We start from the raw sequence: 26,381 nt of genomic DNA, 5'->3' as shown, positions 1-26,381 counted from the left end.
ACACGCACAACTGTTATGAGTGTTTGGTGAATGTAATTGAAAAACAAAAAGCAAGTTATGTTTTTAAATGACTTTTCGACCATCAACTTTTATAGATTTAGAATTCTACAGTTGGTAACCATTATATTACGGAACGGCCTCATTCATATATGGTTAAAAAGGTCAGTTGCCATTATTTTATCTAGATTTACAACTTTGTAGTTGATAATCATTATATTACAGAGATGCCTCGTTTTTATACAGTTCAAAGAGATCGATCGATCATCATATGACCTAAGTCTAGAATTTTGTAGTTGAGAACCATCATACTAACTGTCTCATTCTTATACAGTTCAAAAAGATCGATTCGCCTTCATCTTACTTAGATCTAGAATTTTGTAGTTGATAATCATCATACTGCGAAATTACCTGATTCTAGTACAGTTAAGAAGTCGGTCGGTTATCATCTTACCTAAATTTAAAATTTTGTAGCTGATCACCGTCATATTTTGAAACTTCTTAATTTATATAAAATTCAAAGACATCAGGGCCATCATCTTACCTAGGTCTAAAATTTTGTAGTCGATAAGCATCATAATTCCAGAACTGCCTAATTAGTGTATATCACAAGTATATTAATCATCCTGTAATTGATTAATTTGATTTAACCAAATCTTATTCAAATAAAAAAATATTTGTATATATGTGATTGCTAATTTTATTGTGTTTGAAAAATCAAAACACAAATAAAAATATATAGATTAAAATGTTAAAATGGATACAATCTATTCAATCCCTTGATTCTTTTCTTCAAAATATATCTGTGACAAATTTGACAAATTCAAAGGGTAATCTCTACGTAGATCTCCTTTGCAGTTGAATTTGAATTTCTATAACGTTAATTCGAGGACTCCCGCCTGTAATTCCAAATTAAACGATATAGTCTTGACTTGAAATTTAATAATTTGAAAGTGAATTCGCCACTTGGATCTTGTTGAGAGGATATTTAAATATTTATAACTGATAATTTGAGGATCTTGTTTTAATTTGATTGGAGCTTACATGCAATTGCTCCACATGGCGCAGTCTGATTGGTTGGAATCTTTGACTGCGAAGCATCATTTGATTGGCCGAAATACTTTATTTTGACACTTGCCGGCCATCAATTTGATGATAAAATATATATTAAAATATCAATTAGATTGACTATTATACTTGAAATTAATTTAATAAATTCCAACATATAAATAGAAAATTGACAATTAATATGTTATTTGATATTTATCATAATTTAATTGGGTGCAAAATCCATTTATCTACAATATATTATAAAGATTTACGCACATATTGTTAATGTCCTTTAATTATATGGTTTACATGTGTATTTAAGACATGGTGGCATGAAGACTCACAAAAGATAACATCAAATAGTTTGAAGTCTTGGTCCGAAAAAGCTTGCCCGTCAAGCTGTCTCTACTGGAATTTTTCAGCAAACGAGCAGTAGAGTATTTGTAGATGATGACACATTTGCGTGCTTCACAATTCATGTCTGAATTGACAGGTCAAAGCATGTGGAAAACATTTATGCACACAACCTCGTTTTCACAACGTCAACATAATTTTGTTCCAATGATAAAATTGAAACCTCACAGTCGGGGATCGTAAATTTAATTAAATCCCATAAAATAAATATATATTTATTTTCTATAAGATATGAATATTATTTTGAATTAAATTTGATCACATTAAATTAATTGTAGTCTAAATTGTTTTAATTAATATAAAGGTCGAAGAGTGGAGACTCACACTTAGAAAACCGTGGAATACCGGTTTGGACATTTCAATATTAATATAGATAAAACATAAAGATTATTTTCACTCATAAGCGGCAGTTTATAACACCATTTTATCAATTTTTTTGTTGTGTCGATAATATCATTAAGTTAATTTTTTTATTTTATTTTATTTTATTTTTTAAAAATATGATGTATTGCTTTGTATATCTTAATTTTATTTATAACACATTTTAAAAATAAAAAAATTATGTATTATATATACGAAGAAACGGCCTGCCACTTAGCTACTTAAAAAGCAAAGAAAACCAATGTGCTTTTGTATTACCAGAAAAGGTTTTTTTTTTAATAAAAAAATTATACATAAATTATATGATAAATATAATATATTTATCCTAAAATTAGATTTGGTTTGAATTTGATAAAAAAAAATAAAAAATCCTACTTTGAACCAGAAATTTTCCACGACGAAATCAATGGTGAGAAAATTGGAATTTTCACCTTAGTCTATATGTCTGCTTTGAGTTTGACAAAAGAGAATGAAAAAAAAAGAATTCAAAGTTCAAACATGTGAAATTACGGAAGAAAGCGTGGGTACCAAGATTCTTCCTAAGAAAGAAAAATCGCACTACTCCATGCAAAACATACGATTATAGTCCCATAGTGATGCAGGTCGCTCAAATTTTGGGATTGGGTCGTCGGACCTTGTACTCTGGGTCGGGTCTCTGAATCCCTTCTTGAGCTTCCTACAAGTAGATCCTGAGAACAGAGCGAATATTAGGCTTGTCGGGTAGCCCCCATCTAAGGCCCTCCAATACTTAAGTTAGGAAAAGAGAGGTGGAACGCGATCAAGAGAGAACAAACAAGATCAAGAAAATGTAATAAATGCACTTTTCCAAATATTCATAAATGCTAGTATTTATAGTCGTACGATACCGCATGGTTGAGTGCCACGTGGCATCATTTGGGTGATCTGACCTCAGGTGATCCAACAGCTAGCAAGGTTGGCGGGTTCTATGGATTCGGGTCGGGTCACACACGGATCCTGCCATTAGTAGTAAACTGCTTTAATAAATAGGGGCATTTTGGTCCTTAAATAAATTACCCTCATCACATAGCATAGCATTTCAATCCTTTTAATTTCATGTATTACGAAATTTCTAAAAATATGTCGAGTTTTTTTAATTTTTAATACTATTTTATAAAATAAAGAGCTAAAAATATTAAACTCATATCCTGTGAGCCTAACAAGTATAATTTGGCTTAGGATTTAATGCAATTTACCTTTTTTGTGATATTGCAAATGAGCTAATTATCCCACTGTAGAAAAATAATAGTAACTTTCTTCTTATATTTTTTAAAATGAAGCAATTTACCTCATTATTTAAAGATAAATTAATATTTTTTTATAAAAAATAATTTACTCATTTATAATATAGAATTGCTTGCATTTTTCACATTTGGCCCACTACTCCAACTGAGATGCACAAGAAATGAACTGATATTTATTTATGTATTTATTTGTTATTAAATAATGTTCGAGTATTACGATGAAACAACTCCACTTGAGAGGGTTGTTAAGCAACCAAGTCAACTATAAAGACTATGAGTGTAAATAAATGGAGTTGAACGGACTTATTCGATTTTTAATTTATATTCGTATCTATATTTAATTTAGTTGAGTTTGTTTGTCTGAGGATATTAATTTATACATTTTCTTCATAAAGTTGATGTTTTTATTTTCATATTTTAATTTCTGAAATAGAAATTATAGTGAAAATATTTATTTGTACATATTTTCATTGAAAATATATTAATATGACAGCATAGATTAATATAAAACACAATCTCATGAATTAATTTAAATATATTTTCAATTTCATATAAACAACTGTACAAAATTGAAAATAAAAACTGAACACAAAAATATAAACAAACATAGGACAATGGGAACTGAAGTCATTTAGTACACTTGAATTACAGAGAAAATCAAGTCTACCTCTCTCTCTTTCATCTCTTTCATGACATGAATCACAATTGTAATTATAACGACAACTATATTTGAGTACTCTAACCTATTTAACTCTCGAGCATAGTTTTTGAAACTGTTCGGACTGGCCGGTCGAATCGATTGCTCGTTCATGTACCAGAAAATCTAATAGCCCACTATCAATTTTCGTAAATTACACTTTGTGTTGGTTGAGACAACAAGATTGTCGCTCATACTGTATTTTTTTATCTTTTTTTGATTCCAAAAAAAAAAAAAGAAAAGAAGAAATTGAAAGAAGAAGAGAAAGAAGAATTGTAGTCTAAAAAGGAAAATGCAAGGCACCATCCAAACCCATCAAATAACCTACAAAAACATGGGACTCAAATTCAAACCCTATCTTTCAACTAATACTTATCTAATTTGATCAAAATATGCCCAAGAATTGTCTTAATTTGGGCAATAGTCAAAACCAGTAACACATTAAAAATTACAAAATTCCAACCACCCCTCTTCTATATAAACACACACATGAACCCTACCAAAACTACTCACAAACCCAAACTTTACTACAAAAATCATGAGGCACCTATACATGACCCTTGTCCTAATCTTACTACTTAGTATCTCTTCATCATGTGTCCAATGTAGCAGATTGTTGCATGATGAAGAGGAAGCCTTAAAAGAAAAGGGCATTTTCATTCATTCACTTGAAAAGGGTCCTGTTCCTCCCTCCGGCCCCTCAGGCTGCACCAACATCCCCGGCAGCGGCGGCCCCGGCTGTCCCATCAAGGAAATGCACTTTGCCGGTGGCCATGCACTGCCACATCCCGGTGGCTCCACCGTGTATCCGCATTCAACGGCGTCGTTTGGGGTGGCCACTAAACAGAAATGAAGTAGTTCTTGATTTATTCATGGCTAGCTGCAGATGATCATTTTTTACTAGTAATTCTTTTATATTATTTTTTTTTACTATTTTTATGACTTTATTTCTTACTACATTTTGTACATATTATACAAGCCTGGAAGCAATTCTTTCAGGATTTAGTGGTTGTAGAAAGATGCATGAAATCATGTAATAGGAATTTCAGTTGATTATTAGGAATATAAATTTATTAATTTCTAATTTTTCATTTATAGTATACATTTATTTAATTTGTTCAAACATCAAATTCATCCTAGCATTTGAAGGCTGAAATAAACTAAATCTTTATTACAACCAAAGATAATATATGATTTTGAAAAATTGTAATTTTGATCCCATAATTATGTTGGCTAATAATTTTAGTCCTATTGAAGTTCAATTTAAAAAATTGGCACATTAAAGATAAAATTGCCACCTTCTTATAGTTACAGGACTAAAATTATAAATTCTCTTATTAAATTTAAGAATTATTATTTGCAATTATCAGTCCTGATATTAAATAAATAACTATGTGGCGATGATTTTCTTTTACTGCAAAAACTAATAACCAATTTATTAACAATTAATTTAAACATATTCAAATTCATGATATTCTTATAAAATGCAAAATTTGGGTTGTGGTTCCGTTTACTCAACTTAGGAAAGTTTGGCCAATTTACAAATTTGAATGCATAATGACTAATCATGCAATATCATGTGGTTATTAATTTTTATCTATTTAATAATTCATCATCAATTACGTACAAAAATTGGTGATCATGTTGGCACTTTGGAAGCAACAAGGAAATCGCATACACAGCCCATCAACTCTTGACATTTTAGGGAAGTGGAAAAAAAAAATTGTTAATAATTGTTTAATATTAATTGATCATATTTTATTTAATTAAATCCAATTTGTTCGGACCGAACAAATTACATAATAAATGTGACTATATTTGTTATAGAATTGATCATTTTTTCTTTCTTGATCTGAACTAAAATTTACAAGAATTGTGTTTATTTTTTCACGATTTTTCGTGAAAGAATTATAACAATGAAATCGGACAATAAATATCTCATAATTTTTTCATAAAAGAAATGTTAAATCAAACACTTACACTCTATTTTCATAAAGCTCGATTTCAAACATCTCAAGTTTGAATTGAGTCTCTATTAGTTCACCGACTTCAGAAGCTAGCTCGACTCACCTTACATTTCTAACTTCAAACACTAAGCTAAGATTGCTGACTATAAATTTTAATGCTTGATGGGTCTTTATTTTACGGAATAATTTTTCACAATCATTTATTTCTTGTACTGTTATATATATAATCAATTTATTAATTAGTAACCGAGTATAAACCTTATAATTTCCAAAAGAATAGATTGAGGATCAAATTTAAATACAGGGAGTCCGATCGTGACTATCGATCTATAACGTATAAGATATTTTGATTTTAAGTTGAATCGTTGACTGAAAGACAATTAATTGAGAAAAAAAAAAAAAGAATAAAAAGAGCAGAGAAAGTGAAGAGACTTGAATATTTGAATCCATATCGGTCTTGACCCGTTCTCCACTACGAATGCTTCAATTCAAACACCCACGTTCTTGGCATGCAATGCAACCTTTGCTCCTCAACAATGTCAAAAAACTACTGCAATAATAATAATATTACATACCAATTTCAAATGTCAATCTTATTGCCATGAGAAAAACATATGTAGACCATATTAAGTTTGAAATGTTCTAAGTCCATATATCATTTATTTCAATGAGTAATCACGTAAAAAAGTCAATAATTACATTGCAAAGTTTGAAAATTCTGATGCATATGTTTTGTATGGAATTCTTACAAATATTAATATCCTTTGGTGATGTACCGACAATTTGGTGGCTTTTTCTGTTTTTCTTGGTCGTGAGTAAGTATAGTGATAATTACTAGCTAGCAATAACGAAAACTATACATATTTATGTATATGTATGTATTAATTAAGGATGTAAGTTTGAGAAGTAAAACGAAAATGAGAAGGTGTATCAATATTTTTATTACAACTGAATTACACCACCCCATGATTAACAACCAAACTTTAATGGTTGCTCCAATCAAGAGGCCACAAAGGAGAAAAAAAAAAAAAAAGAATAAACAAATGAAAAATGGTAGAAGAAAAAAGTGTGATAATTTCAAATCTTGTATCTCCTAACTTATACACCAAAACAAATGCTCAAGAAGTTGAATCTTTGTCCTTCTCTTGGCCCTTCGCCACCACAAAACCTATATCAGCCGGTGGTGCATGGGCAGATCTCCGGCCAGCAAAGTGTCGTTCGTTCAACGGGCAAGAGCCACCGCCCTGCTCTGGGATGTACGTGCATGGAGAACTGCCTGATGGTGGCACTGGACCTCGTGGAAGAGACTCGAGCAATAGGGCTTGTTCCTTCAACCATTTCTCCATACCCAAAAGTCTCATCGCATCAACCTGATTTGGAGTCATCGACATAACGAGCAAAATGTTGAAAATAAGAAAAATCATAAACCTAGACGATGCCATGTTCGGAGGGAGGTTTAATGAGTGCATGAACTTCTCTTTCAGCTCTTAGGACTTGAAGAAGAAGAAAAGATATGCAAAGCAAAGTATGAGGTGGAAAGTATTTATAGACAGTTCAAGAAATGGAAAGTCTTGTTTTTCTTTTTTATTTTTTGGATTTTGACTTGGCCTAATAAGTTGTTGCGGTCTTGGTTAGTTCTGACCGGGACATAGGATAAATCTTGATCCTAAGTAGTTTAATGTTTGAGTTGTTCCAATTCAAAGACACGGATTTTTGAATAGGGAAGCAATATATTAGTTCATAAAAGAAAGAAAGGTTGAAAAGGGAATTAAATTAACAATGGGTTTATCATCTTTGACTAATTGGAAGTTGAACAAAGTGCATACAGTATAAGAAAAGCAGAAGAGAGAAAAGTGGAAAATAACAGGTGGGGGGCTAGTTGAATGAGTTTATAATTTGGAACAGAAGTAGGTGAGGTGGAAAAATCTGGGTACAAAATGTCAAAATTCCTCATAATAGTAAGTTCTGCATATTCAAAGTGTGAGAATGTCTGATGTCATGTTAATTTTTTGAATTAATTACACTTAAACCCTTTGAAAATGCTAAATTACACTTTTTCTCAAAAATTTTTTGTAACTACTCTTACACTCCCTCTGAAAATTCTCAATTTACGCTTGACCCCTTCCGTTAAAGTTTGGACGGAAAATGCTAATGAAAGCAAAGAAAAATACATAAATTTTTAATTTTGTCAATTATTTAACATTTTCATATATAATTTTTTTGTACTTATAAAGGGATAAATATAATATATATATATGAAGTGAGGTTAACATCATTGGTTTTTTCTCATAAGTATAAAATTATTACATTGACACATTAAATGATGGGAAAAATAGAAAATTTATACAATTTTTTTTGCTAACGTCAGTATTTTTCGTCCAAATCTTAACAGAAGATGGTCAAGTATAAATAGTGAATTTTCGGAGGAGGAGTAAGTGTAATTTCAAAATTTATTTGGGGGAAACTATAATTTTGCATTTTCAGAGGGGATATACGTGTCATCAACCCTAATTTTTTTGTAAACTTAAATATTGAAATAATTATTGTATTTAGTTAATTACTAATAAAATAAGAGTTCGTTATTAGCTACAAGAATATCATTACTAAGATTTTATAATTTCTATGATCTTATCTTACTTAAAAACTCAAAAGCTTATTTTTTTATAAACTCTACCTAAAAATATTTTACAAAATAAATTTAGCTAAACAATCTCTAATTCTCACCAATTCTGTGAAGGATAAAAGTACAAATATATCTAAAATCTTGATTATTAATTTCATACAAAACTGTCTTGCCAAATGGGGGCCGTGACTCTCGGACGGGGAGGAAGTAGTCCAAGTGTACATGTGTTTCAAGAGCAACCCTTGTCATAAACGGGGAAGTAGTACTACAATTAGTGCCACTCTACATGTTTTTCAAGTGCAATCCTCATCAAATGAAGCTGTGCTACACTAGTTGCAACAAATGAGTTGCAATTGCAGGACTTGTGAACATAAAAAACTGTGTATACTCAAGCTAGAAACGTGGAATTAAATTTGTTGAAACTTGAAATGTGTGTACGGTATAAAAAAGATGCAGCTCATTAGTCCCCATGCTGAAGGATATGAAAACACATGATATGAGCACATAGTGCAACATGAAAACCATTATCTCATAACAAACAGATAAAACTGGACAAATGCTAAAATTTTCAGAAATTCTAACCTTTTTTCTCCTTTTCATACCTCATTCGATGTTGGGCCCTGAGTCATGATTCCGTTGCCATTAACTCAAACTCGGCTCCTGTCACAAAGAAAATCACTAGTTTGGAAAACTCCCATCTTCAACTAAGGTGGCCTTCACTTGTTCTCACTGCCGATGACGGCTGCTGCGGATGAATCTTGTTCTCACTGATGTAGTAATATATCTTGTTCTTTGACTTCACAGTTACAGTGAATCAGTGATCCACCAAGATTGAGAAGACCGACAAAGTCTTTTAATTAATTTCGGAAATATTTCATCGGGCTGAAGTGTTGTGAGTAATAGAAAAATGGCTAAGAGTCTACACTCATCAGAAACTTGTCCAATTGTTCCTTATGATTAAACTTTCCTCCAATGCATCCTTTTCACATTTTGTAGCAGAGGAATAGTATGCAATTTAAGCCTTGTGATAGCCAGAAACCGATCATTTATTCTTTAGCATAAACTTCTTAATCTTATTGAGAAGATACAATCTTCACCTCCTCCTTCCAGATGATCAAGTAACATGGAAAAGGTAGCTGAATCGGGTGAGAATCCCCTTCTGTTCATTTCTTCCAAGAGTGGGATTGCCTCATGAAACTCATTCCTTCTGAGGAAACCTTGGACAAAACATTGTAGGTCACACTATTAGGTGCGCAGCCACTATTTTTCATTTTCATTAGCAAATTAGCCTCCTCTCTCAGCCCTTCTCGACAAAGTGCACCAATAAGGATGGTGTATTTTGTAACATTGGGCTGCAAGCCTTTTGGAGGAAGTTCACTGAAAATATTTCTTTCTATGTCAAGTTTTCCATCCTTGCACAATCCATCGATGGGGATAGCACATGTTACTATGTTAGTGGTGATTCCTTTATCTTCCATCATCTGTAGAAATGAAAATACCTCAGCGATATGCTGAGTCCTGCACCAGCCATCCAACAAGATATTGTAAGTCTGTAAATCAGGAGAAACTTGATGCGCTTGTATTTCTTCAAAAAGCTTTAAACCATTGGCGCATCTAACCTAAGGAAATGATCCCAGTAACATGGTTGTGTAAGTAATTGTTGTGTACTCTAATCCTTTAGAAGGAATTTCAAGAAAAAGACGCCAAGCTTCACCTACGTTGCCGTTTTTGCAATATCCATTATAGAAGATAATGTTTGGCTTAAGGCCTGAATCCACTGCAGAATCAAGTACTTTTCTGGCTTTCATTGTCCTTGCAAACAATATCCATCTATCAGGGCTAAGTAAGTGAAAATATCGGACGAGCGTCTGCTTGCATCATAATTTTCAGAACTTCCTCAGCCTCTTCCACCATTTCTTCCTGACAATATGCATCTATCGAAATGCTGAAAGTAAACACATCAGGAGAGATCTTTTGAGCTGCCATCTCGTTCAGTAAGTCCTTCACCTCTTTCTATCTACTGCAACTGCATAACCCCTGAATCATTGAACTATGCGTTGGAAAATTGGGTGAAATGCCCTTCTCGGTCAATTTGGAGAAGATCTGGAGAGCATCAGCAACCATTCTATCCTTGCAAAGACTATAAATTATTGTGGTATATGCTTTGACATTGGGTTTCCAGCTGCTTTTCTCCAATACACCGAGCAAATCCAGGGTGGTGAGAGTCTCTCCAGCTTTTCATAATTTCATTAGGTTCACATATTTTCTCTCTCAACTTCTTGAACAATTTTTCTGCCTCAGCGACCTTATGCTCTAAGAAAAGCCCTTTGATGAGAATGGTGAAGGTGATGGCATTAAGGTTCATAGCCACTTTTGAAGAAGCTGCCTAATATTGCGAACCCAAGACCGACTCGATTCAAAAGGCAAGGGCAATCAATCACAAAATTCAAGGTATAGTCATTTATAGGAACATCCCAGTCAAGCATTTTCTCGAACAAAGAGACGGCAACAGAGTAACGCTTTCATCTTCACAACAGCACCCAACAACTTGGTGAAATCAACAACAGAAGGCCGCGGTCTCATTCCCACCATTTCATGAAACAGAGCAATAGCATCATCAAGCTCACGAATATAACCAAAATCCAATCTGGGTTCGGCGGAAAAGCATCGATTACACTCACTGACATTGCCAAAAGTTAAGCATGGAAAACGAAATGGGCCATAATTCAGAGAAAAGTAGTCAATTTACATGAAGATTTAGGAACAATTCCTCTGCAAATCAACCCAATAGCAGACCCAGCCTGGTTCAACATCATGTCCTCCAGCCAGTTTCAATGAGGAGAATTTGACTGAAAAAACCAAGCTTTCAACAATGCTGCAAAGGACATTGGATATTGTCCCAAAAAATGAAAAAGAAAACAAATTTCAATAAATTGGGATTAGATTTTTATTTTAAATCTTATGGTATTTTTTATTGCAAATAAATATGATACGTTATTAATTTCTTTAAAAAAATAAAATAAATAATATAATTATTATGTACAACATGTATATATTAAATAGAATAATTCTTAAGTTGAAACATTGCAATAAAATTTGATAGTGTGAATCTCTAAATATTTTTATTACCATAGGTCGCTGAAAATGAGAAACACGTTGTACAGTTATTAGCACTCGTGTGGTTCGAATATAATTTGATCATTCAAAAAAATTACCCACCGAATACTAAGTTATTGAAAACTTGCAAAAAGAAAATAAAAATTTTACTTGTATCGTAATTTTAGATTTGGTGATGGTCGTTCAAAACTGAGAAGTGCGCTTTATAATCATTAATACTCATGTGGTTGGTATATAATTAATTGGATATGAACTTTTTAGACAGAAAAATCAGGTATGTAAAATTATATATGTTTTATTATATAAATATATATTTATTTTATTTAGTAAATGTTAATGTCAGCTATTATTATTTAATTAACAATTAGATAAAAAACAATAAAAAATCTCCCAAGCATTCAAAAATTAAATCAATAAATGAAAAAATAGCAAGCATATATATATATATATATATATATTATATAAAGAGCGACCCCAGTTTTTCTCATAAGAATAATAAGGATTCCATCAGGCTTCAGCTGGAATTTCCACGCCGCTGTTTCTCAATCGTCGTTCGGCTGTGTCTGCTGAAGAGCGTTTCTGATTACAGGTTAGCAGTTTTCTGACTGGGACATTGTGAAATTAGGGCTTAATTAAGGTTTAGGCTATTTTGCAGAGTTATGTGCGGATTTCTCATATTAGGGTTTTGTCGTTAGTACTTTGATATTCTAGGCCTGTGGCTGAGAATGAAATTTAGTGGAAGTTCCTTTGCAGAACATGGATTTCCTCTGCTTCTGTATGCTTATTTACGCGTATAAACGTCTATGAATGAGATTTAAGAGGAACCAGTGATGTTATATAGGAGGGTTTGAAAAGGAGAAAATTACTAACTCTTTAGCATTGTGGGACTCAATGTTTTGACCTTGTAAAGCAAGGACTGAATTTGACTCCCTCACGCTTCGGTATGAAAAGAGCAATTCCGCCCTAAATGTTGCAACTTATTCCTCCGGCAGACTTCAATATCCCATTTTTTCGGCTTGAAATTTCCGGTTAATTATGTATTTGAAATTACGTGAACGGGTCTAATTAAGTATAATTCATACCCAAGCTTCTGCCCCGTGTTGGTAACCTCACGTATCCTATTTTTGATTGGTTTTGTTAAATATCAGGAAATTACTTGATTCATTGCTGTACGACCTCTGTAAATATTGTGACTTGCGGAAAGAAACTATGCTTTCAGGACTGAAGTTCATACCACGGGATCAAATTGATAAAGTAAGTCTCACTCCTTCCTGTAGTGTGCTGAAGTATCGGAGAATTGCTTTTTGTTAGGTTATTTAGCTTTTGGTTCATATGTTTTGTGCCCCTCCTTTAACATTGTTAGAATGCTCTTGTGACTTTGCTACCTTGTGCATGGGTAACATAGATAAGACTTTATAACCCAAATTCCGAATCATGTCTTTTGCAAGTTCAGGGTATGGCATTTTTTTTAAGTGCTTGTTTTTGCTTTCCAGTCATTAGCTTGTTATCAGAATTTTCTTTTGCTACATTCTTATGCTTGTTAATGATGTTGTTTTTAAGGAAAAAGATGACACATTCAGCGCTTCAAGGAATGAGAGAAAAAAATCAGGGCATAGGAAGGAAAAATCGGAGAGAAAGAAGAGGCATTCCCATTATAGTAGTTCTGATGATGAAGGCCTTGAAAGAATAAAAAGTGGGTCTAGAAAGAAAAAGAAGTGGTATGATTCAGAAGAGGATTTGTCTTTGTCTTCCGAAAAAAGTGGTAGCGAAAGTGATCAGGAGCATCATCGGAAGAAACATAGGAGGCGGAAAGGGAAAAAGAAAAGGCGTGATGATAGCTCAGACAGTGAACGGAAAAGTCGGTCAAAGAAGAGAGCTAGTCGTAGAAGAAAAAATTATTCATCTGAAGATGAATCGTTGAGTTGTTCTGAGAGAGAAGATAACTGTGAAGAAGGGAGTCACGATAAGGGTGGGATGAGTAGATGGAAAGATGATGAGAAATGGGGCAAAAAGAGTGACCATATGGAAAATGACTTGATTGGTATGCATTGATAAAATTTACGCTTGTCTATCTTTCTTAAATTTCATGATTATTCCTCACCATGATTTCACATGTTAAATCAGATGATAATAGAGGATCTCAATCACAAAACTCCAGTAGCATTGTGAGGAAAGAAATGGGGTTGGAATGGATGCTTCGACCGAAAGACAATACAGAGAAGGCTTCTAATAAATCTTTTCATAATGAGCCTGAGGCAGCTCCAGAAGAAGAGGTAAACTCCCAAACCTTCTCTCTCTCTCTCTTACTGTTTTCTTTTGTTTTTGTGTGTGTGTGTTGGGGGGAGGGGGGTTGACAAAGAAATGCATAGATGAAGCATTTCTATTTTTCAGTTTGTCTAATGGTTTTCAAGGTCAAGAGCTACCTCTAATAGTAAGGGTGAGTTACCAGGCTTACATGCCAGGTGTCCGTGCTCATTATTTCTTGTCATTTATGCTTAAAAATGTTGATTACCCTCCCTCTATAAAAGAGCAAAAGTAAAAGTCTTACGTCTACACAGACCCTGGGTTTATTCTGAACAAAAGCTGCAAAGGGGTTGATGCTGGAACCAGTGTAATTGTGGCTGTATAGATAGGTTAAAAAAGGTGCATTGGAAATCATTTAGGGTTTCTGTTTTTGTTCTTGTTTCTGTGCCAGTAAATGATTATAGTTTTCTGGTCTGACATCATAAGCTTCTTAGATCAATTTGAATTTGAGCCAACTAAGCTTAAATGCTTGGTTTTGTTTAGTGACATTGTTTTGTTTGTGCTAGAAAGAATACTCCTTTAACATCCTTCAAATGCTGGAATGCAAACTTTTCCTATGTTAATATATAGTTGATCATTTGTAATTGTTTCCTGTTGCCAAGAATGGATCTCTCCTTTTTTTTTTTTTAAAAAAAAAAGTAAAAAATTAAGAATTAGAACTTCAGAATCATGTTCATTTATTCTGGAGCCTTTATGAAGTTCCTCTGAATGCCTTACAGCATTTTGGCTTTCTGGCTTATTAATTCTTTACTTTCTAACTTGTGTTTTTTGCTCACAAGATAAAGAAGGATAATCCTAGGGAACTAAATCCATATCTTAAAAATAATGGGAGTGGTTATCCAGAAGATTCAGATGGAGTGGAGACTGGGGGCAAACCAATCCTATCTACTGCTGTTATTGGTGATGGAGGCGCCAGCTGGAGGCTTAAAGCTTTGAAAAGAGCCCAAGAACAAGCAGCGCGTGAGGGACGGAAACTTCAAGAGGTTTGTATGAATAACTTTGTGCTTTAGTTGTTTATTCAACTATTATGTAGCAATGGATGATGCAATAGTTTCTTCAACAGGTGGTTGAAGAGCGCTGGGGTTCCATGGGTCATTTTGCAGCTTCTGTGGCTTCTCATAGTGTTGCGCCAACTCATGCCCATCTTCAAGCCATAAAACATAGGAGGAAGGGACTATTTAATGAAGAAAAGACAAATATAGATGAAGAAAATGATCAGAGTAAGAAGGTAATGGTTCACCATATGTCACTGCATCATTGAATCAGTTTTACATTTCTGTGTTACGAACAATGATATCCCTTTCAATCGACTTCCAAGTATTGAAATTCTAGGCTATAAAATTACAATTTGTTTTCTTTCTTTTGGTGTAGCTTAGGGTGTTCACATGATTGACAGATTCATGAATTAATAATGATAATAGATTTCCTTATCATCCTGAGATTGAGTTGATTTAGTTTTCATGTGCTGAAGTTAAAGTAACAATGTTTTTGTTTGAGCAAGAAATAAGAAGGTAGTGTCTATGTTGACTTGTTGTGTTTCATTTATATCAGGATTTTGATCAGAAAAGCGTGAAGGATTTTCAGCCTAGGCATCCTAAAATGAGAGTGCCGAAAGTTGATGATTCTTTGTCTTGGGGGAAGCGGGGAAGTAAAAAGTTGTCAACTGAGGATACTGCTCTTGTCTCTGCTGCCTTGTCCAGTTTAAATAAGTTTTCCAATGATGGAAGATTCATGGACGCATTTATGCATCAGAAGACGGGTGATCCCAGCAATTCCTTGAATTTTGAAGGAAGAGGTGGTCCAACTTCAGATGGAATTGTGCACGGAGAAACCAAAGATGATGCTGGAACAGTTAAGCCAGACATGAGTGCAAATCAATTGGCTGCCAAGGCCTTGCAACTCCGTATGAAAGGAAAGCATGAGGAAGCAGAGAAAGTGTTGGTAGGAGATTATTTTCATTGCATGTTTTCTTCTCATGTTTTTTTTTTCATAGAATCCTATTTATGCTTTACCCCTGAAAGAGTACCTAAAGGAATAGAAGTGTTTGACATTTTCTGTCTTCATATACCTTGAATATGTGCATCGACATGCTTCTGTTGTCTTCATCAGATTTGAGAATTCTTATTTTGGATGTGAAATGTTGTGTTGGGTAAAGGTTCATGTAAAAGTCTTGATGTTGCTTTCAATTTTTATTTAGCTCTCAATATATTGATGGCGTTGTAGATTTCTTTGCTTTTGTATGATCAACGAGTCCTTTATTTCTTAAGTTTTTTAGAACTCTTTAGCATATAGTTTCTTGCATGCACTAAGCACTTGTGATGATAATGACTACACCGTAACCAGTATGATTATGGTCACTATTAGGTCTGATCTCACTTCTTGTCTCTGCTTCATATCAATGATTAGAAGAAATCCCCCACCCCACCCCCTCGTTTCTGTGATCTGATCTTGTTTTTTCCCCTTCGTTTCTCAGAAAGAAGTTGAGAATATGAAAGAGAAGCAGAATATTAGCAATGAATCAAGTAGACAGAGAATTGATGGGACCACAAGCAGGTTCTTTTGCATGTTACCCCGAATTTGTACTATTTTCATGATTGTGTTTGGTCCTTCGAATATGCCTTTTATCTCACTCTATTTGGTTATGTGTTCTATTTAGGATTATTATGCAAGACGTATCTGCAAGGCAAAAGAAGAAGGAGGATGATGCAGATTTGCATCTAGCTCAAAAGATCATGCATAATCATCGATACAGCATATCTAATCAGGCGGATGAAGAATATGATTATGATGATGGTCCAAGGAGGAAGACTCGAAAGAAAGGAGGGGCTGGCAATCATAAAGCATCTGAGATAACTCATTCTGCAAACCGATTCTTGACTCAGCAGGACCGCTGCCAATTTTGCTTTGAAAATCCAAATAGACCCAAGCATCTAGTTGTTGCTATTGCGAACTTTACTTACTTGTCACTACCTCAACAACAACCTGTTGTCCCGGGTCATTGTGCCATCTTAACATTGCAGGTGACCTTGCGATACCTTTTTCTCTTTCTTATCAGAAGACTATTTTATTAAATCTAACTGATTTTCACAGATAGAGTCTTGTATTTTCTGGAAACCTTTTCTATTTTTCTTAAGCTTGTGACTCTTTTTTTTTTCCCATTTCCTTTTGCATTTCTTGACTTCACTCTGAAAATCTTGTTTCATCCCATCAAAAAGTCAATTATGTTCTATTTCAGATAATGCTTAAACTATCCACTTCCAGATAGTGCCAGAGAATGTGAATTATGCTACCTCAAAATTTGAATGCTATGTCAATTGCAGTACTGTGTAGCGCATAACTCACATCTGTGGTGTTCTGCTATTTTTCCTGGTAGTGTCGTTGTTTGGCTAGCATACTATTCTCTCTGAGCAGCAAGACAGTCGCATAAACTATTATTTTGTCAGAAAGCATTAATATGTAGATTATTAAAGTTCTGTGCTGCTCTTCAGGACTTGCTCTTTTAGTAGTCAATTAACTTTTTTTTGCAACCTTTCGGCCCAACAGCATGAATCTTCCACGAGAACTGTTGATGATAACGTGTGGAATGAAATTCGAAACTTCAAGAAATGCTTGATAATGATGTTTGCGAAGCAGGAGAAGGACGTACTGTTCCTTGAGACTGTGATGGGACTGGCACAACAGAAGCGCCACTGTTTGGTTGAGTGCATTCCTTTGCCCCAAGATGTTGCAAAGCAGGCACCTGTATACTTCAAGAAGGTTAGTCATCTGATATGAGCTTTCGTCGGCATGAGTTTCCTGGTAATAATCTGCTGGAGTGTTTATCCAGAGAGGAGACAGGAACATTTTGTCTGCTCTCGGATCTTTCACATTTTGTATTTTTCTAAAATTTATCTGCATCACGGATTACAGAAGATCAGATGTTGGTGAAGTTGGCCTTTACATCGGTCTCTCAAATGTGTTTAGTCACATAAATGTGTCTGAATAGACTATGTGCTCTGTAAGAGAGTACCTACTCTCTGCTTAGTTATCTATCCCAAGAACCACTATAAGATGTCCTGGAGTTCATAAATCTTTAACCTCTTTTGAGATAGAATAGCTTGTTACCACAATTGTCTGCAATCAGAGTTGCTGCCTAATTAATAGCAAGCCCGTCTATTTTATTAATTCAGAATGTGCAACCGAAATGAAGCCTCAATCTTGCATATTCTAATTTTCTTTGCATCTTATTGATTCCATCCATATTGTTATGGGTAATTTTTACACTATTATTAATTAATTTTGAAGTTCTTTGTTAGTTCAACCTAAGCTTACAGGTGCAAGCTCATAGAAATTTTCTATTTCTCTAAACGTATACCTGCTGCAGGCAATTGATGAAGCTGAAGATGAATGGAGTCAGCACAATGCTAAGAAGCTCATTGACACAAGTGAAAAGGGCCTCCGAAGTTCTATCCCCAAGAATTTCCCATATTTCCATGTTGAATTTGGACTGGACAAGGGATTTGTTCACGTGATAGATGATGAAAAAGAATTTAAAAGCAGCTTTGGCCTCAACGTAGTAAGAGGTATGCTCCGTCTGCCGGCTGAGGACATGCACCGACGTCGGAGGAATGAGCCTGTAGATATACAAAAGCAAGCAGTTGCCAGTTTTGCACGGGATTGGGAACCTTTTGATTGGACAAAGCAGCTGGACTAATTTATTGTTCAGAAAGTGTAAACACTTTTAAAGTTGTGTTTTTGTTATCAAGTTTCCAGTCTTGTGCCACCTTATTGGTGTGGCCGAGTGAAGTTAACTGAGAAGAAAGGTAACTTGAATGGACATTAGTTGTCTGTTTATCGCCTTTGGATTGAGTATGACCCAATGGAACGACTGGTGGATGGTGGATTATGGGGATGTATGGGTGGTGCTCATCACTTACGCACTTTCAAGTCCAATGTATGGGGTTTGCCATTCAAGAATCTCATGTAGGTCAGAGCTTCTGCTGGTTCTTTTGCTAGATAAGTCGTGTAATGCTGCAGCTACAGGCTTGCATCTGAGCTACTACGCTGTAGATCAGTACTGTCTATATGTTGCTGAAAAAAATAGAGAAATTTTGTTCCTTTTTTTCTTTTTGATGTTGTCAATAATAGTCATGTGGACAAATCCATTCTTCGACGAATCTTTTTAATTTTTATGATACCAGCCTGCAATCACAATTTTGGTGCGAGTTTGTCTTGGTTGTCTGTTTTAAGAAGCCAAAATTTCAGTTCAACTGCGCTAAAACTCCAATACTGATGGAACCACTGTATCCGCACTGGGAATGACTGAGCGGAGATCCAAAAAGTGGTGGTTCAATACGTTAGACACAAGAAACAACTGCATTAGGTGAAATTGTATTTTAAGTTGCTCACGATAGATAGTGTTGTATTTATGGTCTCACAGTTTAATGATTTAGCATATTGGTTCCATAGGCTAAAAGATTATAGTATTTGAGGTGGAAAAATGCTACAAGTTTTTATGTTATGGAATCAAATGTTTCGAAATTTTCTATAAACACAAAAATACAACTTTTTATATTATGAGACCAAATATATTAAGTTCGTAGACTGAGATATTAGAAGTAGTAAACCACCCTCAATCGGATGGACAAAAAGTACAGTTTTTCGGTAAAAGGGTGAAAAACAAATCTAACCAAAACGAGCAACAGGGTATGAGGAACAGCTGGAGATGTATGCATTTTATACAAAAGTATACAAAATCAATTGTACCCATCATCAAAACTTATTCGTACAACACAAAAAACATTAAATCCAAGAACTCAGTGCTATAAATTACAGAAGAGTTCTGCCACTTTTTTCAGAACAAGTACAAAAGGGAAAAATCTCAAAGGATCCGAAATGCCTTTTGTCTCCCATCATCTTTTGTTACACTTTGCTTCGTACTTTTTGGAGATGACAAAAACACAGAGCATCTACCTCTGAACCTGCATGAAATCACCATTATGAGACAATAGAATACAATACATGCATAATCCATTTGAAAAGTTCAAGACCCGAAAATTGAACCGAATATGCACAAAGATAAAAACACAGCCGCCCACAAAATGCAATTCAACAGATCTCTATTGCCAAGATTCAATGGAAAAAAATATGTAAGGAAGAAAGCCAGGATCCCTTCATTCGTGTTGATAAAGAAAAAATGACGCGTTTCCATCTCGTTATACAAAGAAAGGCGGTCGAGACGAAGGAGGAAAAGGACGAACCCCTTCTCAACCGCCGTTTCTCTGTATAACAGAATGAAAAGGGTCCGCCGCCACCACCACCACCACCACCACCGCCGTCAATGGAAATGGCAAAGTGCAGAGCTAGGGCTAAATGCTGCCGACAGGTTTTTAGCTAAAATTGGGTGGCCAGCGACCTATTATATAGGCAAATCCGTACAAATGGGCTTTTGTTTTTCTGTGTATATAACATAGCACAGCCCAATAACCCAAACCCACATGAAATTAAACCCAAAACTTTACTCCTATTGTGGTTGCCGCGCTTCTTTGTTTTCTTTTTCCCTGTGTAGGTACTGAGATTGTGGGATTCAGGTGGAGGAGAACGAGAAACCGTATATCCAAGGGACGGTTGAAAGAGGTGAGATGAGATTCTTCAAAGCTCATTGTCCCTCCTTATATGTTAAAAGAAACTGTGTTCTTTTCTGATTGGTTGTCAGTCTTTGTGTTCTTAGCTGCACCTACTTGTTTTCTTGCCATGTCTGTTGGGGAACACTGATTTCCTGCTTATTGCATGAGATGGTTTTGTTTGATTGAAATGGAAATGATTTTTATGCACCGGATGCTAATTCCATGTGGGTTTTTCATACTTTGTTCTGTATGCTTCTTACCTGTTTGAAGAAATGCCTGAGTCGATTGGCTTCGGGTTGTTGAGAATTGCTGTGATGAAATTACATCATCATCATGATGGGCCTGTCTTTAAGTGTTGAAGCTTTATTGTTATTGGAAACTTTGGTGTTTTACCGGACAGTTTTGCAGGTGGTTGTTAACTTGCATTTTTTATTTTGCAGTAACTCAGCAGTTGTATTCAGAGTGAGTACAAAAACCAACACAATGTCAAGAACAGCATCTATAACAAAACTGGCCCGACAGGTTAACCGACTCAAGGTAGAAACAGCTCTGCCTCTGTCTTCAAGTTACAGTACAGTGCTGCACTCAAATAGTTATCAATGGAGCAAGGAAGATAAGATGGAATTCCCAAACCATAGGACTGTTAACAATTCCACGACTCAGATTCAGATTAAAGATTTCGGAACTGTGACCCAACGCCAAATAGGAGAAAATGTTTCAAGAAAGGATAAGATCAGCTTTCTTGTGAGCACACTTATGGATCTGCAAGATAGTAAAGAAGCTGTATACAGTACTCTCGATGCTTGGGTTGCGTGGGAACGGAACTTCCCCATTGGGGCTTTGAAGCAGGTGTTAGTTGCTCTTGAGAAAGAGCAACAGTGGCATAGAATAATCCAGGTTATTAAATGGATGCTGAGCAAAGGACAGGGCACCACGAGGGGAACATATGGCCAGCTGATTCAGGCTCTGGATATGGACCATAGGGTAGAAGAAGCACAGGAGATTTGGAAGAAAAAACTTGCTTTTGATTTACATTCAGTCCCATGGAAACTATGCAAGCTTATGATCTCAGTATATTATAGAAATAACATGCTAGATGATCTTGTGAAGCTGTTCAAGGGCTTGGAAGCTTTTGACCGCAAACCCCCAGAGAAATCCATAGTGCAGAAAGTAGCTGATGCATATGAGCTGCTGGGCTTACCTGAAGAGAAGGAAAGAATACTGGAGAAGTACAAGGATCTGTTTGTTGAGTCGTCTAACGAAAAAGCTAAGAAGATCAGCCGTAGTCGTTCCCCAAAGAAAAGAAAACCAAGCTAGAATGTGTGAGTTGGGTCTCATTATCCATTTTGTAATTACAACTGTTGTTGGTCACCCTCCTTAAATCATTAATTACATAAGTATTAACGGCCTGTACTTTTTTCTGGATAACCTCCTCTATCTTTCTTGTGCTTGATAATTAGGTTCTCATCTAGGTGGCTAGTTTCATGCACTAATACTCTCATGGGAACCCAAATGTAGCCTGACTGGCTTGTATTTATTGCAAACCAGGTACGTGGTTTTGCTTTGACTCGCATAATGTTCATTGGTCAAAGTTTAAAGTTTGGACCACACAATGCTGTAAAACTGGAACTTCATTTATCCTTCATCTCTGCCCAACATGCCAACCTTCTCATAATTGTGATGTTCATTAGTCAAAGTTTGGACTTTGGAGTTTGGTGTACACAATGCTATAAAACTACTCAAACTTCAAGTGTCCTCCATCCCTGCCCCAACATGCCAACCTCAAACCTTTTCATAATTCTGCTCTCTGTTCTCTTCTTTCTCTCTCTACTGCTCCCTTCTTTTTCAGAGAAATGCCATCCAGATGACAAGAAAGCCCTCCTTAAAATCAAGAAAGCCCTCAACAACCCGTACGCGTTGGCCTCATGGGATCCCAAGACCGATTGCTGCGAATGGTACGTGGTAGAATGCAACCGCATAACACACCGCATTGTTCAGCTCCATCTCTTTGCCTCCAACGTATCCGGCCAGATTCCAGCTGCTGTCTCTGAGCTCCCATATCTTGAACTTCTAAGGTTTCATAAACTGAATCTTACAGGGTCAATCCCACCATCCATTACCAAGCTCACTAACCTCAAATTCCTTGACGTGAGCTGGAACCATCTGTCAGGACATGTCCCTCCATTCCTTAGCCAACTCAAAAACCTGACTTTTCTCGACTTATCATTCAATAACTTCACTGGTTCAATCCCTTCTTCGCTTTCTGAGTTCCAAAACCTAGGAGCTCTCCATTTAGACCGCAACAGTCTCACAGGGAACATCCCTGAGTCGCTCGGGAGATTCACTGGACAAGTCCCAGATCTTTACCTCTCCCACAACCAGCTAACAGGCGAAGTTCCAAGATCCCTAGGTGACTTAAACTTCACTGAACTTGACTTTTCGCATAACAAGCTTCAAGGAGACGTCTCCTTGTTTGGCACCAACAAGACTATACAGATAGCAGATTTTTCAAGGAACATGCTTGAGTTTGATCTTTCAAAGGTGGAGTTCCCCGACAGCTTGACATCACTGGACTTAAACCACAACAGAATAACTGGAAGTCTGCCAGAGGGGTTGGTGAAGTTGAATCTCCAGTACTTGAATGTGAGTTACAACAGGCTTTGTGGTGAAATTCCAGCGGGTGGAGAGCTGCAGAGCTTTGATTATACTTCTTATTTTCACAACAGGTGCCTATGTGGTGCCCCGTTACCTGATTGCAAATGATTCTTCAGAATCAATAACAGCTTTATTAAAGAGTAAGTGCTCTAGAGATTAGATATAAGCATGCGATTGTGGCTTGCATTCCGTCTGACTATTTATAGAGCTAAAATTTTGATCTTTATCGTACTTATTCAATTCAAGAGACAAAACTGTAAGTTACGACGCATGAAACATCAGTATATTTTGCAAGCGGATAACCATAGGTAATGAATGATAATGAAAGAAAAGAAACATTGACAAAACTGGGGCAAGATGGCATCCTGTTTACCGGAACTCTTTGAGGAAAATTAATCTATCAGAAAGCTTGCAAAAACTGAACACTCCCAAGTAAAAGGCACAACTCACAAGAAGCGCAAATGATCTGGAGAAAGAGAACAAAACTTCCATTAAACTTGACCATACTAACATCTTACGTTGTCCGCATTGTGTTTATCTGCCAGCCATTCTTTGCTTATCGATTGAGTTCAATACTTTCAGGCACAAGACAAGCAAACCCAGGTCCTCACGGACTTGAGATTTTCGTTTTAGTCGCCATTTCTCTTTGCATTTTGCCACTCTCTCTTTGTTCTGCTCCTAGTTTTATCTGCCTAGAATTGCTTGCACATATGAAAAATACATTTAACAAGCGGGGGACCCTTTCTACTTTTAGCTTGGTGCTAGCTCTGCTGCTGTTGTAGGACCAGTACACAATGTCCATTGTAGTGTATGGAAACCAGCAGCCAGGAAACATGGCATCATCTTTTCATATTTTTTTTTAAAGTCCCATGTGTGCTAGAGTGGACTTCCTATTTTAGGTCCATTAGTTGAATATTGAAGATAAGATCAGCCGCATGAAGATCCCCATTTTCACATGATGCGCGCATTTGCATTCAATATTCCAGTTGTCAGATGCCAATTCTAAGTAGTCTTCCTCCCCCACTATTCACTACAAATGCTCTTTGTATATGGATTGTGTTTGACTATGTTATTACTTAAACAACTTCAGTAGATCACTTTTCCGAATTCTTCAGACAAGATAACCAGCATGAAGACTGCACTTCTCTGCATTCTCTCTCTGCTTACCTTTCTATCTCAACCTTTCTACTCTCACTCAGTGAGGTGCAATCCTGATGACAAAAAGGTTCTTCTGAAGATCAAAGAAGCCTTGAACAACCCCTACCACTTGGCCTCATGGAATCCGGACACAGACTGCTGCTACTGGTATGTGGTGGAGTGCGACCGCAAGACCAACCGCATCAACAACCTCCACCTTTTTGCTGCCAACGTTTCAGGCCAAATCCCAGAAGCTGTGGCTGAGCTCCCATACTTAGAGTCTCTAACCTTTCACAAAATCACCAATTTTACTGGCACAATTCCACCTGCCCTCGCCAGGCTCACTCGTCTCAAGATGCTCACAATCAGCTGGACCAACATATCTGGTCCTATCCCTTCATTCCTTGGTGAGCTTAAAAACCTCACTTTTCTAGACTTGTCATTCAACAACTTCAGTGGCTCAATCCCACCCTCACTTGCCCAACTCAGAAATCTCGGTGGGCTGAGGTTAGACAGGAACAAACTCACTGGGAGCATTCCTGAATCGTTCGGGGATTTGACCCCAAGTCTTCAGTATTTGTACCTCTCTCACAACCAGCTCTCGGGTACAGTCCCGAGAGCCTTGGGTGGCTTGAACTTCACTTGGATCGAACTGCAACGCAATCGACTTGAAGGTGACATATCATTTTTGTTTGGAAAGAACAAGACTATACAGATAGCTGACTTCTCTAGGAATATGCTGCAGTTCGATCTGTCAAATGTGGAGTTTCCGGACAGCTTAAGTACACTGGACTTGAACCATAACAGGATCACCGGTAGCTTGCCGGAGGGGTTGGCTAAATTGGATTCTCTTTTTTTGAATGTGAGTTATAACAGGCTCTGCGGTCGGATTCCGGTGGGTGGGAGGTTGCAGGCATTGGACTACACTTCGTATTTCCACAACAAGTGCCTGTGTGGTGCACCGTTGCCAGATTGCAAATGACCCTTTTGATTTGAACAGAAGTTTCTATTTTAGCTTGCTATGTGGATTAATGATGAGATGATATCTCGAAATAAAAGATCTTTAGGTTGATTTACTATGTTTTCTTGGACCAGGGAAGTGTATGGAAGTTCAACCAGCAAAGATAACTTGCTTGTGTTTTTTATAACTTGCAGTCTTGGGATTTAGGCAAGATCAGATTTTTTTTTCTTTTGATAATTATGCAGGATCAGATCTTATTATTATATGGAAGAAGATAAAAGCTCAAACTTCTAGCACTGACTATATTTGTCCACACCAAAATTAATTATACGATAAATATACTTGCTATTAGTCTGCAATCTAGTAAAAATATAATTACAAATTTATTATACTTATTATAGAAAAATTACACTTTTAGTCCCACACGATAGAGGATGTTGCACTTTTGATCCCATAGCGTATGAGCTCAACATATTTGGTCGCAGAAGATCAAAAGTTATGTGGCACATTTAATTTTATAAAATAAATGCTCATATCATTATTTGTCCCAAATACTACAATTTTTTATCCTATGTACCAAATGTATTATATTCGTAAATTGTTAAAGTAAAAGTGCAACATCTTCTATCATCTGAAATTAAAAATATAATTTTTTCACTTATTATGTAATTAATTTAATTTGATTAAATTTAATTTTGATACGAATTGTTAAATAAAAATCTAGCCAGCAAAAAGAGAAAAAGGAGCGTGTAAGAAGCTTTTCTTGGTATTGGGTGATGGGCAGCTTACGTTGTACCACGTGTCCAAGAAACATTATTGTGACACAAAAACTAGCCGTTGAGTGAACTGTAACGGCTATCAAATTAAATCTACGTATCTAGAAATGCCCGTTAGTTCTTTCTTCGCATATATTTCTCCTCATTGCAGTCTCGTTCTGCTAATCATTTCTAGTCCCATATCCAAACTTCACCATTTTCATCTCTCTCTCTCTCTCTCTCTCTCTCTCTGTCTCTCTCTCTCTCTCTCTCTCTCTCTCTCACACACACACACACACACACAGACACACCACAACGATCTAAAGGCAAGCAAATCAAGATGAATGATTTAATGACAAAGTCTTTCACAAGCTATGTCGATCTGAAGAAAGAAGCCATGAAAGATCTCGAGGCAGGTCCGGACCTCGAACTGGGAATGACCCAGATAGACAACAA

General features: G+C 35.9%; 4 protein-coding genes, 1 long non-coding RNA gene and 1 pseudogene across 5 annotated transcripts in view; 4 read left to right on the top strand and 2 right to left on the bottom strand.

Moving 5' to 3' along the window:
- Nucleotides 8,102–11,136, bottom strand: LOC110012694 (annotated as a pseudogene).
- On the top strand, nucleotides 11,983–18,988 carry LOC105171661 (CWF19-like protein 2). Its single transcript, XM_011092854.2, has 11 exons — nucleotides 11,983–12,097; nucleotides 12,657–12,762; nucleotides 13,069–13,549; nucleotides 13,633–13,781; nucleotides 14,592–14,795; nucleotides 14,876–15,040; nucleotides 15,364–15,753; nucleotides 16,286–16,365; nucleotides 16,469–16,832; nucleotides 17,356–17,568; nucleotides 18,176–18,988. Exons 2-11 carry the CDS (start codon nucleotides 12,718–12,720, stop codon nucleotides 18,503–18,505), a joined length of 2,421 nt encoding a protein of 806 aa, XP_011091156.1. The 5' UTR covers nucleotides 11,983–12,097; nucleotides 12,657–12,717; the 3' UTR covers nucleotides 18,506–18,988.
- On the bottom strand, nucleotides 19,480–20,101 carry LOC110012703. The gene is made up of 2 exons (XR_002287909.1): nucleotides 20,052–20,101; nucleotides 19,480–19,772 (listed from the first exon to the last, which is right to left on the bottom strand). It is a non-coding gene; the product is annotated as an uncharacterized LOC110012703 (long non-coding RNA).
- On the top strand, nucleotides 20,198–21,826 carry LOC105171660 (pentatricopeptide repeat-containing protein At4g18975, chloroplastic). The gene is made up of 2 exons (XM_011092853.2): nucleotides 20,198–20,427; nucleotides 20,858–21,826. Exon 2 carries the CDS (start codon nucleotides 20,901–20,903, stop codon nucleotides 21,732–21,734), a length of 834 nt encoding a protein of 277 aa, XP_011091155.1. The 5' UTR covers nucleotides 20,198–20,427; nucleotides 20,858–20,900; the 3' UTR covers nucleotides 21,735–21,826.
- LOC105171659 (receptor protein kinase CLAVATA1) lies at nucleotides 21,976–25,191 on the top strand. Its single transcript, XM_011092852.2, has 3 exons — nucleotides 21,976–23,172; nucleotides 23,655–23,830; nucleotides 24,166–25,191. Exons 1-3 carry the CDS (start codon nucleotides 21,993–21,995, stop codon nucleotides 25,189–25,191), a joined length of 2,382 nt encoding a protein of 793 aa, XP_011091154.2. The 5' UTR covers nucleotides 21,976–21,992.
- Nucleotides 26,091–26,381, top strand: part of LOC105171656 (syntaxin-related protein KNOLLE) — a 1,689-nt gene continuing 1,398 nt past the window's right edge. The window contains exon 1 of the mRNA XM_011092850.2: nucleotides 26,091–26,379. Within this exon, the coding sequence (XP_011091152.1) occupies nucleotides 26,266–26,379 (114 nt within the window). The 5' untranslated portion in view covers nucleotides 26,091–26,265. The remainder of the gene's footprint in view (nucleotides 26,380–26,381) is intronic.

This window comes from Sesamum indicum, linkage group LG10 (assembly GCF_000512975.1).
Source record: "Sesamum indicum cultivar Zhongzhi No. 13 linkage group LG10, S_indicum_v1.0, whole genome shotgun sequence".
Classification (NCBI taxonomy): domain Eukaryota; kingdom Viridiplantae; phylum Streptophyta; class Magnoliopsida; order Lamiales; family Pedaliaceae; genus Sesamum; species Sesamum indicum.
This window is presented reverse-complemented; position numbering and strand designations above follow the sequence as displayed.

Coding starts and splice junctions, on each gene's coding strand:
- LOC105171661 (XM_011092854.2), top strand. CDS start 12,718: ATGCTTTCAGGACTGAAGTTCATACCACGGGATCAAATTGATAAA. Junction 12,763..13,068: donor CACGGGATCAAATTGATAAA/GTAAGTCTCACT, acceptor GTTGTTTTTAAG/GAAAAAGATGACACATTCAG. Junction 15,041..15,363: donor AAAATGATCAGAGTAAGAAG/GTAATGGTTCAC, acceptor CATTTATATCAG/GATTTTGATCAGAAAAGCGT.
- LOC105171660 (XM_011092853.2), top strand. CDS start 20,901: ATGTCAAGAACAGCATCTATAACAAAACTGGCCCGACAGGTTAACCGA.
- LOC105171659 (XM_011092852.2), top strand. CDS start 21,993: ATGTTCATTGGTCAAAGTTTAAAGTTTGGACCACACAATGCTGTAAAA. Junction 23,173..23,654: donor TGGTGCCCCGTTACCTGATT/GCAAATGATTCT, acceptor CAATACTTTCAG/GCACAAGACAAGCAAACCCA. Junction 23,831..24,165: donor CCCTTTCTACTTTTAGCTTG/GTGCTAGCTCTG, acceptor CAACTTCAGTAG/ATCACTTTTCCGAATTCTTC.